We start from the raw sequence: 16,416 nt of genomic DNA on the forward strand, positions 1-16,416 counted from the left end.
GCCCTCTCCCCAGTCTCCAGGCTCCCTCCCCAGTCTCCAGGCCACAAAGCCAGTATCCAGGTTTACCTCATTCGTCTCCAGGCCTCCTCACCAGTCTCCAGGCCTCCTCACCAGTCTCCAGGGCTCCCTCACCAGTCTCCTTGCCCAAACACCAGTCTCCTTGCCCAAACACCAGTCTCCAGGCCCCCTCATTAGTCTCCCGGCCCCCTAGTTAGTCTACAGGCCCCCTCATTAGTCTACAGGCCCTCTCATTAGTCTCCAGGTCTTCTCATTAGTCTCCTGTCCCGCTCATTAGTCTCCTGGCTCCCTCACCAGACTCCAGGCCACCAAACCAATCTTCTAGCTCCCTCATTTGTCTCCAGGCCACCTAATTTAGTCTTCAGGCCTTCTCATTAGTCTCCAGGTCCTCTCATTAGTCTCCAGGCCCTCTCATTAGTCTCCAGGCCCCCTCATTAGTCTCCAGGCTCCCTCCCCAGTCTCCAGGCCACAAAGCCAGTTTCCAGGCCACCTCATTCGTCTCCAGGCCCCCTAAGTAGTCTCCAGGCCTCCTCACCAGTCTTCAGGGCTCCCTCACCAGTCTCCAGGGCTCCCTCACCAGTCTCCAGGGCTCCCTCACCAGTCTCCAGGGCTTCCTCACCAGTCTCCTTGCCCAAACACCAGTCTCCAGGCCCCCTCATTAGTCTCCCGGCCCCCTAGTTAGTCTCCAGGCCCCCTCATTAGTCTCCAGGTCTTCTCATTAGTCTCCTGTCCCGCTCATTAGTCTCCAGGCACCCTTACCAGTCTCCTGGCTCCCTCACCAGACTCCAGGCTACCAAACCAATCTTCTAGCTCCCTCATTTGTCTCCAGGCCACCTAATTAGTCTTCAGGCCTTCTCATTAGTCTCCAGGTCCTCTCATTAGTCTCCAGGCCCTCTCATTAGTCTCCAGGCCTCCTCACTAGTCTCCAGGTCCCCTCACCAGTCTCCTGGCTCTCTCATTAGTCTCCAGGCACCCTCATCAGTCTCCAGGCCGCCTCCCCAGTTTTCAGGACACTAAACCAGTCTCCAGCCCGTCTCCCCAGTCTCCTGGACGCCTCCGTAGTCTCCAGGCCTGCCCCACAGTCTTCAAGCCTGCTCCCCAGTCTCTAGGCCACCAAGCCGGTCTCCTCACTCTTTCATTAGTCTCCAGGCCCCCTCACCAGTCTATAGGCCCCGTCATTAGACTCCAAGTCACCATATTAGTCTCCAGGCCCTCTCACCAGTCTCCTGGCTCCCTAGCCAGTCTCCAGGCCCGCTCCCCAGTCTCCAGGCCCCCTCCCCAGTCTCCAGGCCACCAAGCCGGTCTCCTCGCTCTCTCATTAGTCTCCAGGCCCCCTCATTAGTCTCCAGGCCCCCTAGTTAGTCTCCTGGCTCCCTTAGTAGTCTCCAGGCCACCTCACCAGTCTCCTAGCTCCCTCACCAGTCTCCTGGCTCCTTAATTAGTCTCCAGGCCCCCTTCACCAGTCTCCAGGCCGCATCATTAGTCTCCAGGCCGCATCATTAGTCTCCAGGCCGCATCATTAGTCTCCAGGCCGCATCATTAGTCTCCAGGCCGCATCATTAGTCTCCAGGCTCCCTCATTAGTCTCCTGGTTCTCTCATTATTCTCCAGGCCACCTCACCAGTCTCCTGGCTCTCCCATTAGTCTCCAGGCCCCCTTCACCAGTCTACTGGCTCCCTCACCAGAGATCAATGAGGGGCCCTGGAAACAGGTGATGGGCCTTCATTAGTCTCCAAACCCCCTCATTAGCCTCTAGGACCTTTCATTAGCCTCTAGGCCCAATGATTATTCTCCAGGCCCTCTCACCAGTCTCCTGGCTCCCTTACCAGTCTCCTTGCCACCAAACTATTCTCCTGAAGCCAGGTTAGGGGCCCTGAAGACAGGTGATGGGCCCTCATTAGTCTCCAGGCCCCCTCAGTAAACTCCAGGTCCCCTCATCCGTCTCCTGGCTCTCCCATTAGTCTCCAGGCCCCCTTCACCAGTCTACTGGCTCCCTCACCAGTCTCCAGGCCCCATCACCAGTCCCCTAGCTCGCTTACCAGTCTCCATGCCACCAAACTATTCTCCTAGAGACCTGGAGGATAATTAGGGGGCCTGGAGATTAATGAGGGGCCCTGGAAACAGGTGATGGGCCCTGGAGACAGGTGATAGTCTCATAGGCCCTCATTAGTCTCCAGGCCCCCTCATTAGCCTCTAGTCCCCTCCTTACACTCTAGGCCCTCTCATTAGCCTCTAGGACCTTTCATTAGCCTCTAGGCCCAATCATTAGTCTCCAGGCCCTCTCACCAGTCTGCTGGCTCCCTCATCAGTCCCTAGGTTCCCTCATTAGTCTACGGGTCCCCTCATTAGTCTCCGGGACCCCTTTCAGTCTCCTGACTCCCTCACCAGTCTCTTGGCTCCCTAGCCTGTCTCCAGGCAGCCTCCCCAGTCTCTAGGCCGCCTCCCCAGTCTCCAGGCCACCTCCCCAGTCTCCAAGCCCCCTTCACAGTCTCCAAGCCCCTTCCCCAGTTCCAAGCCGCCTCCCCAGTCTCCAGGCCCATTCACCAGTCTCCTAGCCATCAAGCCGTTCTCCTCGCTCCCTCATTGGTCTCCAGACCCCCTTACCAGTCTTCAGGCCTCATCACCAGCTCCTGGCCCCCTCACCAGTCTCCTGGCTCCCTTACCAGTCTCCATGCCACCAAAATATTCACCTAGAGGCCTGGAGGCTAATTAGGGGGCCTGGGACCAGTCTATAGACCAGCAAACCAGTCTACAGGCCACCACATTAGTCTCTAGGCCCCCTCACCAGTCTCCAGGCCACCTCATTAATCTCCAGGGCTCCTTAACCAGTCTCCAGGGCTCCCTCACCAGTCTCCTGGACCAATAACCAATCTCCAGACCCCCTCATTAGTCTCCAGGCCCCCTCATTAGTCTCCAGGTCCCCTTATTAGTCTCCCGACCCCCTCATTAGTCTCCAGACCCCCTCATTAGTCTCCAGGCCCCCTCATTAGTCTTCAGGCCCCCTTATTAGTCTCCCGACCCCCTCATTAGTCTCCAGGCCTTCTGATTAGTCTCCAGGTCTTCTCATTAGTCTCCAGGCCCCCTCTTTAGTCTTCAGGCCCTCTCTCTAGTCTCCAGTCTCCCTCGTTAGTCTCCAGGCCCCCTCATTAGTCTCAAGGTTTTCTCATTAGTCTCCAGTCCCGCTCATTAGTCTTCAGGCACCCTCACCAGTCTCCTGGCTCCCTTACCAGTCTCCAGGCCACCAAACCAATCTTCTAGCTTCCTAATTAGTCTCCAGGCCCCCTAATTAGTCTCCAGGCCCCCTCACCAGTCTCCAGGCCACTTCACCAGTCTCCTGGCCCCCTCATTAGTCTCCAGGTCTTCTCATTAGTCTCCAGGCCCCCTCATTAGTCTCCAGGCCTCCTCATTAATCTCCAGGTTCCCTCATTAGTCTCCAGGTCTTCTCAATAGTCTCCAGTCCCCGTCGTTAGTCTCCAGTCCCCCTTACCAGTCTCCAGGCCCCCTTACCAGTCTCCTGGCTCCCTCACCAGTCTCCAGGCCACCAAACCAGTCTCCTAGTTTGCTCATTAGTCTCCAGGCCCCCTCATTAGTCTCCAGGCCGCCTCAACAGTCTCCAGGCTCCCTCACCAGTCTCCAGGGCTCCCTCACCAGGCCCCGTCATTGGTCTCCAGGCCCCGTCATTGGTCTCCAGGCCCCGTCATTGGTCTCCTGGCCCCATCATTAGTCGCAAGGCCCCGATATTAGTCTCCAGGCCCCGTCATTAGTCTCCAGGCCACCAGATTAGTCTCCAGGTCCTCTCACCAGTCTCTTGGCTTCCTAGCCAGTCTCCAGGCCGTCTGTCCAGTCTCCAGGCCATCTGTACAGTCTCCAGGCCGTCTGCCCTGTCTCCAGGCTCCCTCACCAGTCAATAGACTAGCAAACCAGTCTCCAGGCCCCGTCATTAGTCTCCAGGCCACCACATCAGTCTCCAGGCCCCCTCACCAGTCTCCAGGCCAACTCCTTAGTCTCCAGGCCAACTCATTAGTCTCCAGGCCAACTCATTAGTCTTCAGGCCAACTCATTAGTCTCCAGGCCAACTCATTAGTCTCCAGGCCACCTCATTAGTCTCCAGGCCACCTCATTAGTCTCCAGGCCACCTCATTAGTCTCCAGGCCCCTCATTAGTCTCCAGACCGCCTACCCAGTTTTCAGGCTACCAATCCAGTCTCCAGACCGCCTCCCCAGTCTCTAGGCCACCTCCCTAGTCTCTAGGTTGCCACATTAGTTTTCACACACCCTCACCAATCTCCTGGCTCCCTCAGTAGTCTATAGGCCAGCAAACTAGTCGCTAGGCCCCGTCATTAGTCTCCATGCCCCCTCACCAGTCTCCAGGCCACCAAGCCAGTCTCCAGGCTACCTCATTAGTCTCCAGGCCACCTCATTAGTCTCCAGGCCCCCTCATTAGTCTCCAGGCCCCCTCATTAGTCTCCAGGCCCCCTCATTAGTCTCCAGGCCCCCTCAGTAGTCATCAGGCACCCTCAGTATTCTCCAGGCTTCCTCAACAGTCTGCAGGGATCCCTCACCAGTCTCCAGGCCCCCTTATTAGTCTCCAGGCCCCCTTATTAGTCTCCACGCCCCCTTATTAGTCTCCAGGTCCCCTTATTAGTCTCCAGGCCCCCTTATTAGTCTCTAGGCCCCCTCATTAGTCTCCAGGCAACCTCATTAGTCTCCAGGCTCCCTCATTAGTCTCCAGCTCTTCTCATTAGTCTCTAGGTCCCCTCATTAGTCTCCAGGCTCCCTCTTTAGTCTTCAGGCCCTCTCTTTAGTCTCCAGGCCCCCTCATTAGACTCCTGGCTCCCTTACCAGTATCCAGGCCACTAAACCAATCTTCTAGCTCCCGCATTAGTCTCCAGGCCCCCTAAATAGTCTCCAGGCCCCCTCATTAGTCTCCAGGCCCCCCCCATTAGTCTCCAGGCCCTCTCATTAGTCTCCAGGCCCCCTCATTAGTCTCCAGAGCGCCTCCAAAGTTTTCAGGCCATTAAACCAGTCTCCAGGCCGCCTCCCTAGTCTCTAGGCCGCCACATTAGTTTCCAGGCCCCCTCACCAGTCTCCTGGCTCCCTCACCAGTCTATAGGCCAGCAAACCATTCTCCAGGCCACCACATTAGTCCCCAGGCCCTCTCACCAGTCTCCTAGCTCCTTAGCCAGTCTCCAGTCTGCCTCCTCAGGCAGGCCTCCTTCCCAGTCTCCAGGCCTGCTCCCCAGTCTCCAGGCAACCAAGCCAGTCTCCTTCGCTCTCTCATTAGTCTCCAGGCCCCCTCATTAGTCTCCATGCCTCCTCACTAGTCTCCAGGCCTCCTCACTAGTCTCCAGGCCTCCTCACTAGTCTCCAGGCCTCCTCACCAGTCTCCAGCGCACCCTCACCAGTCTCCAGCGCTCCCTCACCAGTCTCCAGGGCTCCCTCACCAGTCTCCAGGGCTCCCTCACCAGTCTCCAGGGCTCCCTCACCAGTCTCCAGGGCACCCTCACCAGTCTCCAGGCCACCAAACCAATCTCTTAGCTCCCTAGCCAGTCTCCAGGCCGTCTCCCCAGTCTCCAGGCCATCTCCCCAGTCTCCAGGCCATCTCCCCAGTCTCCAGGCCGCCTCCCCAGTTTCCAGGCCCTCTCCCCAGTCTCCAGGCTCCCTCCCCAGTCTCCAGGCCACAAAGCCAGTATCCAGGTTTACCTCATTCGTCTCCAGGCCTCCTCACCAGTCTCCAGGCCTCCTCACCAGTCTCCAGGGCTCCCTCACCAGTCTCCTTGCCCAAACACCAGTCTCCTTGCCCAAACACCAGTCTCCAGGCCCCCTCATTAGTCTCCCGGCCCCCTAGTTAGTCTACAGGCCCCCTCATTAGTCTACAGGCCCTCTCATTAGTCTCCAGGTCTTCTCATTAGTCTCCTGTCCCGCTCATTAGTCTCCTGGCTCCCTCACCAGACTCCAGGCCACCAAACCAATCTTCTAGCTCCCTCATTTGTCTCCAGGCCACCTAATTTAGTCTTCAGGCCTTCTCATTAGTCTCCAGGTCCTCTCATTAGTCTCCAGGCCCTCTCATTAGTCTCCAGGCCCCCTCATTAGTCTCCAGGCTCCCTCCCCAGTCTCCAGGCCACAAAGCCAGTTTCCAGGCCACCTCATTCGTCTCCAGGCCCCCTAAGTAGTCTCCAGGCCTCCTCACCAGTCTTCAGGGCTCCCTCACCAGTCTCCAGGGCTCCCTCACCAGTCTCCAGGGCTCCCTCACCAGTCTCCAGGGCTTCCTCACCAGTCTCCTTGCCCAAACACCAGTCTCCAGGCCCCCTCATTAGTCTCCCGGCCCCCTAGTTAGTCTCCAGGCCCCCTCATTAGTCTCCAGGTCTTCTCATTAGTCTCCTGTCCCGCTCATTAGTCTCCAGGCACCCTTACCAGTCTCCTGGCTCCCTCACCAGACTCCAGGCTACCAAACCAATCTTCTAGCTCCCTCATTTGTCTCCAGGCCACCTAATTAGTCTTCAGGCCTTCTCATTAGTCTCCAGGTCCTCTCATTAGTCTCCAGGCCCTCTCATTAGTCTCCAGGCCTCCTCACTAGTCTCCAGGTCCCCTCACCAGTCTCCTGGCTCTCTCATTAGTCTCCAGGCACCCTCATCAGTCTCCAGGCCGCCTCCCCAGTTTTCAGGACACTAAACCAGTCTCCAGCCCGTCTCCCCAGTCTCCTGGACGCCTCCGTAGTCTCCAGGCCTGCCCCACAGTCTTCAAGCCTGCTCCCCAGTCTCTAGGCCACCAAGCCGGTCTCCTCACTCTTTCATTAGTCTCCAGGCCCCCTCACCAGTCTATAGGCCCCGTCATTAGACTCCAAGTCACCATATTAGTCTCCAGGCCCTCTCACCAGTCTCCTGGCTCCCTAGCCAGTCTCCAGGCCCGCTCCCCAGTCTCCAGGCCCCCTCCCCAGTCTCTAGGCCACCAAGCCGGTCTCCTCGCTCTCTCATTAGTCTCCAGGCCCCCTCATTAGTCTCCAGGCCCCCTAGTTAGTCTCCTGGCTCCCTTAGTAGTCTCCAGGCCACCTCACCAGTCTCCTAGCTCCCTCACCAGTCTCCTGGCTCCTTAATTAGTCTCCAGGCCCCCTTCACCAGTCTCCAGGCCGCATCATTAGTCTCCAGGCCGCATCATTAGTCTCCAGGCCGCATCATTAGTCTCCAGGCCGCATCATTAGTCTCCAGGCCGCATCATTAGTCTCCAGGCTCCCTCATTAGTCTCCTGGTTCTCTCATTATTCTCCAGGCCACCTCACCAGTCTCCTGGCTCTCCCATTAGTCTCCAGGCCCCCTTCACCAGTCTACTGGCTCCCTCACCAGAGATCAATGAGGGGCCCTGGAAACAGGTGATGGGCCTTCATTAGTCTCCAAACCCCCTCATTAGCCTCTAGGACCTTTCATTAGCCTCTAGGCCCAATGATTATTCTCCAGGCCCTCTCACCAGTCTCCTGGCTCCCTTACCAGTCTCCTTGCCACCAAACTATTCTCCTGAAGCCAGGTTAGGGGCCCTGAAGACAGGTGATGGGCCCTCATTAGTCTCCAGGCCCCCTCAGTAAACTCCAGGTCCCCTCATCCGTCTCCTGGCTCTCCCATTAGTCTCCAGGCCCCCTTCACCAGTCTACTGGCTCCCTCACCAGTCTCCAGGCCCCATCACCAGTCCCCTAGCTCGCTTACCAGTCTCCATGCCACCAAACTATTCTCCTAGAGACCTGGAGGATAATTAGGGGGCCTGGAGATTAATGAGGGGCCCTGGAAACAGGTGATGGGCCCTGGAGACAGGTGATAGTCTCATAGGCCCTCATTAGTCTCCAGGCCCCCTCATTAGCCTCTAGTCCCCTCCTTACACTCTAGGCCCTCTCATTAGCCTCTAGGACCTTTCATTAGCCTCTAGGCCCAATCATTAGTCTCCAGGCCCTCTCACCAGTCTGCTGGCTCCCTCATCAGTCCCTAGGTTCCCTCATTAGTCTACGGGTCCCCTCATTAGTCTCCGGGACCCCTTTCAGTCTCCTGACTCCCTCACCAGTCTCTTGGCTCCCTAGCCTGTCTCCAGGCAGCCTCCCCAGTCTCTAGGCCGCCTCCCCAGTCTCCAGGCCACCTCCCCAGTCTCCAAGCCCCCTTCACAGTCTCCAAGCCCCTTCCCCAGTTCCAAGCCGCCTCCCCAGTCTCCAGGCCCATTCACCAGTCTCCTAGCCATCAAGCCGTTCTCCTCGCTCCCTCATTGGTCTCCAGACCCCCTTACCAGTCTTCAGGCCTCATCACCAGCTCCTGGCCCCCTTACCAGTCTCCATGCCACCAAAATATTCACCTAGAGGCCTGGAGGCTAATTAGGGGGCCTGGAGATTAATGAGGGGCCCTGGAGACAGTTTAGGGGCCCTCATTAGTCTCCAGGCCCCCTCATTAGCCTCTAGTCCCCTCCTTACACTCTAGGCACCCTCATTAGCCTCTAGGACCTTTCATTAGCCTCTAGGCCCAATCATTAGTCTCCAGGCCCTCTCACCAGTCAGCTGGCTCCCTCATCAGTCCCTAGGTTCCCTCATTAGTCTACGGGTCCCCTCATTAGTCTCTGGGACCCCTTTCAGTCTCCTGACTCCCTCACCAGTCTCTTGGCTCCCTAGCCTGTCTCCAGGCAGCCTCCCCAGTCTCTAGGCCGCCTCCCCAGTCTCCAGGCCACCTCCCCAGTCTCCAAGCCCCCTTCACAGTCTCCAAGCCGCTTCCCCAGTTCCAAGCCGCCTCCCCAGTCTCCAGGCTCACTCACCAGTCTCCAAGCCCCCTTCACAGTCTCCAAGCTTCATTAGTCTCCATGCCGCCTCATTAGACTCCAGGCCCCCACATTAGTCTCTAGGCCCCTTCATTAGTCTCCAGGTCTTCTCCTCAGTCTCCTGGTTCGCTCATTATTCTTCACGCCACCTCACCAGTCTCCTGGCTCTCTCTCTAGTCTCGAGGCCCCCTTCACCAGTCTACTGCTTCCCTCACCAGTCTCCTGGCTCCTTTACCAGTCTCCATGCCACCAAACTATTCTCCTAGTTCCCTCATTAGTCTCCAGGACCCCCCACCAGTTTTATGCCTCCCTCAACAGTCTCCAGGCCCCCTCATTAGTTTTCAGGCCTCCTCATTAGTCTCCAGGTGTCTCATTAGTCTCCACCTCGCCTCATTAGTCTCCAGGCCGCTTCACAAGTCTCCAGGCCACCAAACCTGTCTCCTTGCTCTTTCACCAGTCTCCAGGTCCCCTCACCGGTCTCCAGGCCCCCCACATTAGTCTCCAGGCAGCCTCAACAGTCTCCAGGCCACGCCCATCTCGTGGCCACCTCACCAGTCTCCAGGCCGCCTCACCAGTCTCCAGGCCGCCTCACCAGTCTCCAGGCCGCCTCACCAGTCTCCTGGCTCCCTCACCAGTCTCAAGGCCACCAAACCTGTCTCCTTGCTCTTTCACCAGTCTCCAGGTCCCCTCACCGGTCTCCAGGCCCCCACATTAGTCTCCAGGCAGCCTCACCAGTCTCCAGGCCACGCCCATCTCGTGGCCACCTCACCAGTCTCCAGGCCGCTTCACCAGTCTCCAGGCCGCCTCACCAGTCTCCTGGCTCCCTCACCAGTCTCAAGGCCACCAAACCTGTCTCCTTGCTCTTTCACCAGTCTCCAGGTCCCCTCACCGGTCTCCAGGCCCCCACATTAGTCTCCAGGCAGCCTCACCAGTCTCCAGGCCACGCCCATCTCGTGGCCACCTCACCAGTCTCCAGGCCGCCTCACCAGTCTCCAGGCCGCCTCACCAGTCTCCTGGCTCCCTCACCAGTCTCAAGGCCACCAAACCTGTCTCCTTGCTCTTTCACCAGTCTCCAGGCCCCCTCACCAGTCTCCAGGCCCCCACATTAGTCTCCAGGCAGCCTCACCAGTCTCCAGGCCACGCCCATCTCGTGGCCACCTCACCAGTCTCCAGGCCGCCTCACCAGTCTCCAGGCCGCCTCACCAGTCTCCAGGCCGCCTCACCAGTCTCCAGGCCGCCTCACCAGTCTCCTGGCTTCCTCACCAGTCTCAAGGCCACCAAACCTGTCTCCTTGCTCTTTCACCAGTCTCCAGGCCCCCTCACCAGTCTCCAGGCCCCTGCACCAGCCTCCTGGCAGCCTCACCAGTCTACAGGCCTCGCCCATCTCGTGGCCATCTCGCCCGTCTTGACTGTCTCATGGCTGACTAGTACAAGCGGAAAACTTCTGGATATGGCCTCTCACTCTGCCATCCCAAATCCATGTTTTCCACCAGGCTCCAGATTTGGATCTTCTCTCCCAAGACCTGCCGCAAATCCCTAGATCCAAGAAGGAGGAGACAGAGGAGGAGCCAGAGGAGGAGCTGCCCATCAGCATGGAGGATCAGGAGTCAGGTGGTGGAGACTGGAACAACCATTCAGAGCCAGAGCAGATCTGTGATGTCACAGGGGAATGTGTGATGTCATTAGCGAATACCAGGGTGCAGTATTACTACGTAGACTGAAGCAAAAAGTACATGATGACAGGGGTGTAACAATTCCTCATATACCCAAAACCCCGCTGCTGCCCCCATCCCGCACATTGCACTTTTACTAAATATATAGGCTACACCTACACTACAAACACTATATATACACTACAAACACTATATATACACTACACACACTATATATACACTACACATACTATATATACACTACACACTATATATATACACTACACATACTATATATACACTACACACGCTATATATATATACACTACACACACTATATATATACACTACACACGCTATATATATACACTACACACACTATATATACACTACACACACTATATATACACTACACATACTATATATACACTACACACGCTATATATATACACTACACACACTATATATATACACTACACACGCTATATATATACACTACACACACTATATATACACTACACATACTATATATACACTACACATACTATATATACACTACACACACTATATATACACTACACATACTATATATACACTACACACGCTATATATATACACTACACACGCTATATATATACACTACACACACTATATATATACACTACACATACTATATATACACTACACACGCTATATATATACACTACACACACTATATATACACTACACACTATATATACACTACACATACTATATATACACTACACACACTATATATATACACTACACACACTATATATATATATACACTACACACACTATATATATACACTACACACACTATATATACACTACACACACTATATATATACACTACACACACTATATATACACTACACATACTATATATACACTACACATACTATATATACACTACACACACTATATATACACTACACACACTATATATACACTACACATACTATATATACACTACACACACTATATATACACTACACATACTATATATACACTACACACACTATATATATACTACACACACTATATATACACTACAGATACTATATATACACTACACATACTATATATATACACTACACACGCTATATATATATATACACTACACACGCTATATATATATACACTACACACACTATATATACACTACACGCTATATATACACTACACACACTATATATATACACTACACACGCTATATATATACTACACGCTATATATACACTACACACGCTATATATACACTACAAATACTATATATACACTACAAACACTATATATACACTACACATACTCTATATACACTACACACACTACATATACACTACACATACTCTATATACACTACACGTATTATATATATACACTACACATACTCTATATACACTACGAGTAAAAGAAATTAAATAATATAATTACTCATCTCCTGGGATCCCTTCTACCTCTGGGCCCGTTCATGGTCTCACATCCAAGATTGTTAACCCCCTGACAGGTTACAGTCTCCTGCACAACTACTTATCCAGTTGCAGTAGAAAAGAATTGTGAATGCAGCTCTAGATGTGACTGGAGCATTATGAGGCCAGATCAGTAAGTGATATGTGGGCAGATCTTGGACAAGGGGTCTACAGTATCACAGTCTGACAAGGGGTTTCTTACCAGCTCCTTGTGTTTTGCAGACAACCAGAGGGACAACGATACAATCCCAGCGCACTCCAAGGCCTGCAAGGAGCTGGCGGAGAACTCCGGTAAAGCCAAAAGAATTTTACATGTGATCTCATGATGGCCCAATGTGTACAGGTGCAGCGGAGGGTCATGTGCCCCTAGACAGCCTGGTGTGTGCAGAGGAGGCAGCGGAGGGTCCTGTGCCCCTAGACAGCCTGGTGTGTGCAGAGGAGGCAGCGGAGGGTCCTGTGCCCCTAGACAGCCTGGTGTGTGCAGAGGAGGCAGCGGAGGGTCCTGTGCCCCTAGACAGCCTGGTGTGTGCAGAGGAGGCAGCGGAGGGTCCTGTGCCCCTAGACAGCCTGGTGTGTGCAGAGGAGGCAGCGGAGGGTCCTGTGCCCCTAGACAGCCTGGTGTGTGCAGAGGAGGCAGCGGAGGGTCCTGTGCCCCTAGACAGCCTGGTGTGTGCAGAGGAGGCAGCGGAGGGTCCTGTTCCCCTAGACAGCCTGGTGTGTGCAGAGGAGGCAGCGGAGGGTCCTGTGCCCCTAGACAGCCTGGTGTGTGCAGAGGAGGCAGCGGAGGGTCCTGTTCCCCTAGACAGCCTGGTGTGTGCAGAGGAGGCAGCGGAGGGTCCTGTGCCCCTAGACAGCCTGGTGTGTGCAGAGGAGGCAGCGGAGGGTCATGTTCCCCTAGACAGCGCAATGTGTGCAGAGGAGGCAGCGGAGGGTCCTGTGCCCCTAGACAGCCTGGTGTGTGCAGAGGAGGCAGCGGAGGGTCCTGTGCCCCTAGACAGCCTGGTGGGCGCAGAGGAGGCAGCGGAGGGTCCTGTGCCCCTAGATAGCCTGGTGTGGGCAGAGGAGGCAGCGGAGGGTCCTGTGCCCCTAGACAGCCTGGTGTGGGCAGAGGAGGCAGCGGAGGGTCCTGTGCCCCTAGACAGCCTGTTGTGTCCAGAGGAGGCAGCGGAGGGTCCTGTGCCCCTAGACAGCCTGGTGTGTGCAGAGGAGGTAGCGGAGGGTCCTGTGCCCCTAGACAGCCTGGTGTGGGCAGAGGAGGCAGCGGAGGGTCCTGTGCCCCTAGACAGCCTGTTGTGTGCAGAGGAGGCAGCGGAGGGTCCTGTGCCTCTAGACAGCCTGGTGTGTGCAGAGGAGGTAGCGGAGGGTCCTGTGCCCCCTAGACAGCCTGGTGGGCGCAGAGGAGGCAGCGGAGGGTCCTGTGCCCCTAGACAGCCTGGTGTGGGCAGAGGAGGCAGCGGAGGGTCCTGTGCCCCTAGACAGCCTGGTGTGGGCAGAGGAGGCAGCGGAGGGTCCTGTGCCCCTAGACAGCCTGGTGTGTGCAGAGGCGGCAGCGGAGGGTCCTGTTCCCCTAGACAGCATGATGTGTACAGAGGAGGCAGCGGAGGGTCCTGTGCCCCTAGACAGCCTGGAGAGAGCAGAGGAGGCAGCGGAGGATCCTGTTCCCCTAGACAGCCTGTTGTGTGCAGAGGAGGCAGTGGAGGGTCCTGTGCCCCTAGACAGCCTGGTGGGTGCAGAGGAGGCAGCGGAGGGTCCTGTTCCCCTAGACAGCATGATGTGTGAGGAGGAGGCAGCGGAGGGTCCTCTGCCCCTAGACAGCCTGGTGTGTGCAGAGGAGGCAGCGGAGGGTCCTGTGCCCCTAGACAGCCTGGTGTGTGCAGAGGCGGCAGCGGAGGGTCCTGTTCCCCTAGACAGCATGATGTGTACAGAGGAGGCAGCGGAGGGTCCTGTGCCCCTAGACAGCCTGGAGAGAGCAGAGGAGGCAGCGGAGGGTCCTGTTCCCCCAGACAGCCTGGTGTGTGCAGAGGAGGGAGCGGAGGGTCCTGTTCCCCTAGACAGCCTGTTGTGTGCAGAGGAGGCAGCGGAGGGTCCTGTGCCCCTAGACAGCCTGGTGTGTGCAGAGGAGGTAGCGGAGGGTCCTGTGCCCCTAGACAGCCTGGAGAGAGCAGAGGAGGCAGCGGAGGATCCTGTTCCCCTAGACAGCCTGTTGTGTGCAGAGGAGGCAGCGGAGGGTCCTGTGCCCCTAGACAGCCTGGTGGGTGCAGAGGAGGCAGCGGAGGTTCCTGTTCCCCTAGACAGCATGATGTGTGAGGAGGAGGCAGCGGAGGGTCCTCTGCCCCTAGACAGCCTGGTGTGTGCAGAGGAGGCAGCGGAGGGTCCTGTGCCCCTAGACAGCCTGGTGTGTGCAGAGGCGGCAGCGGAGGGTCCTGTTCCCCTAGACAGCATGATGTGTACAGAGGAGGCAGCGGAGGGTCCTGTGCCCCTAGACAGCCTGGAGAGAGCAGAGGAGGCAGCGGAGGGTCCTGTTCCCCCAGACAGCCTGGTGTGTGCAGAGGAGGGAGCGGAGGGTCCTGTGCCCCTAGACAGCCTGGTGGGTGCAGAGGAGGGAGCGGAGGATCCTGTTCCCCTAGACAGCCTGGAGAGAGCAGAGGAGGCAGCGGAGGGTCCTGTGCCCCTAGACAGCCTGGTGTGTGCAGAGGAGGCAGCGGTGGGTCCTGTTCCCCTAGACAGCATGATGTGTACAGAGGAGGCAGCGGAGGGTCCTGTGCCCCTAGACAGCCTGGTGGGTGCAGAGGAGGAAGCGGAGGGTCCTGTGCCCCTAGACAGCCTGGAGAGAGCAGAGGAGGCAGCGGAGGGTCCTGTTCCCCTAGACAGCCTGGAGAGAGCAGAGGAGGCAGCGGAGGGTCCTGTGCCCCTAGACAGCCTGGTGTGTGCAGTGGAGGCAGCGGTGGGTCCTGTGCCCCTAGACAGCCTGGTGTGTGCAGAGGCGGCAGCGGAGGGTCCTGTTCCCCTAGACAGCATGATGTGTACAGAGGAGGCAGCGGAGGGTCCTGTGCCCCTAGACAGCCTGGAGAGAGCAGAGGAGGCAGCGGAGGGTCCTGTTCCCCCAGACAGCCTGGTGTGTGCAGAGGAGGGAGCTGAGGGTCCTGTGCCCCTAGACAGCCTGGTGTGTGCAGAGGAGGCAGAGGAGGGTCCTGTTCCCCCAGACAGCCTGGAGAGAGCAGAGGAGGCAGCGGAGGGTCCTGTTCCCCCAGACAGCCTGGTGTGTGCAGAGGAGGGAGCTGAGGATCCTGTGCCCCTAGACAGCCTGGTGGGTGCAGAGGAGGGAGCGGAGGATCCTGTTCCCCTAGACAGCCTGGTGTGTGCAGAGGAGGCAGCGGAGGGTCCTGTTCCCCTAGACAGCATGATGTGTACAGAGGAGGAAGCGGAGGGTCCTGTTCCCCTAGACAGCCTGGTGGGTGCAGAGGAGGGTTCTGTACCCCTAGACAGCCTGGTGTGTGCAGAGGAGGCAGCGGAGGGTCCTGTGCCATTAGACATCCTGGTGGGAGCAGAGGAGGCAGCGGAGGGTCCTGTTCCCCTAGACAGCATGATGTGTGCAGAGGAGGCAGTGGAGGGTCCTGTGCCCCCTGGACAGCCTGATGTGTGCAGAGGAGGCAGCGGAGGGTCCTGTGCCCCTAGACAGCCTGGTGTGTGCAGAGGAGGCAGCGGAGGGTCCTGTGCCCCTAGACAGCCTGGTGGGCGCAGAGGAGGCAGCGGAGGGTCCTGTGCCCCTAGACAGCCTGGTGTGTGCAGAGGAGGCAGCGGAGGGTCCTGTACCACTAGACAGCCTGGTGGGCGCAGAGGAGGCAGCGGAGGGTCCTGTGCCCCTAGACAGCCTGGAGAGAGCAGAGGAGGCAGCGGAGGGTCCTGTTCCCCTAGACAGCCTGGTGGGCGCAGAGGAGGCAGCGGAGGGTCCTGTGATGCTCTGGTGACATTCCATCAATATCTGCAGCAGATGTGGATGACCTGTTTCCAGAGGTGATCACCGCTCGCAGGTATCAGCCGCTTAGTCGAAGCCTGGACATAGATGTTACTGGACGATCCCGGAGAGAGAAGGTGAAGCTGCCCTCATCCATCCTCAGCGGGAAGCCGGGATCGGTGCCCAATGCCAAGGTACCCAGCCGCCCCTGTGCCCTCACAGCTGTGCCCACCCCAGGTACTGACCCGGCTCTTATGCAGTTTACTGCAGTGGAAGATCCGGTGCAGCGCAGGGTCAGAACAGCCTCCACCTCTGCACACGTCCCCCGCGGATTCCACCTCATCCCCTCCGTGTTGCAGTTTGGGGTCCTCAGAGAAGGCCACACCTACTCCACCAGCGTCACCATCAAGAACGTGGGGGTGGACCTCTGCAGGTAAACCAATCACTGTTATGGGCACACAGCATGTGACAACTGTTCTAAATGAAGTACCCCCCCCCCCCCCTTACCGTCATGTGCACCTAC

At 56.9% G+C, this 16,416-nt stretch overlaps 1 protein-coding gene across 6 annotated transcripts in view; it reads left to right on the forward strand.

Annotated features, from left to right (window-relative positions):
* LOC140119730 (sperm-associated antigen 17-like) overlaps positions 1-16,416 on the forward strand; it is a 214,173-nt gene that overhangs the window by 186,460 nt on the left and 11,297 nt on the right. For 3 of the 6 annotated variants that reach the window (XM_072139080.1, XM_072139083.1, XM_072139082.1), the window contains 4 exons: positions 10,287-10,404; positions 12,161-12,229; positions 15,927-16,087; positions 16,154-16,326. In XM_072139080.1, the coding sequence (XP_071995181.1) occupies positions 10,287-10,404; positions 12,161-12,229; positions 15,927-16,087; positions 16,154-16,326 (521 nt within the window). Of the gene's footprint in view, positions 1-10,286; positions 10,405-12,160; positions 12,230-15,926; positions 16,088-16,153; positions 16,327-16,416 lie in introns of those variants that run through there. The other 3 variants (XM_072139081.1, XM_072139084.1, XM_072139086.1) reach the window with 3 other exon arrangements.

This window comes from Engystomops pustulosus, chromosome 2, assembly GCF_040894005.1.
Source record: "Engystomops pustulosus chromosome 2, aEngPut4.maternal, whole genome shotgun sequence".
Taxonomy (NCBI): domain Eukaryota; kingdom Metazoa; phylum Chordata; class Amphibia; order Anura; family Leptodactylidae; genus Engystomops; species Engystomops pustulosus.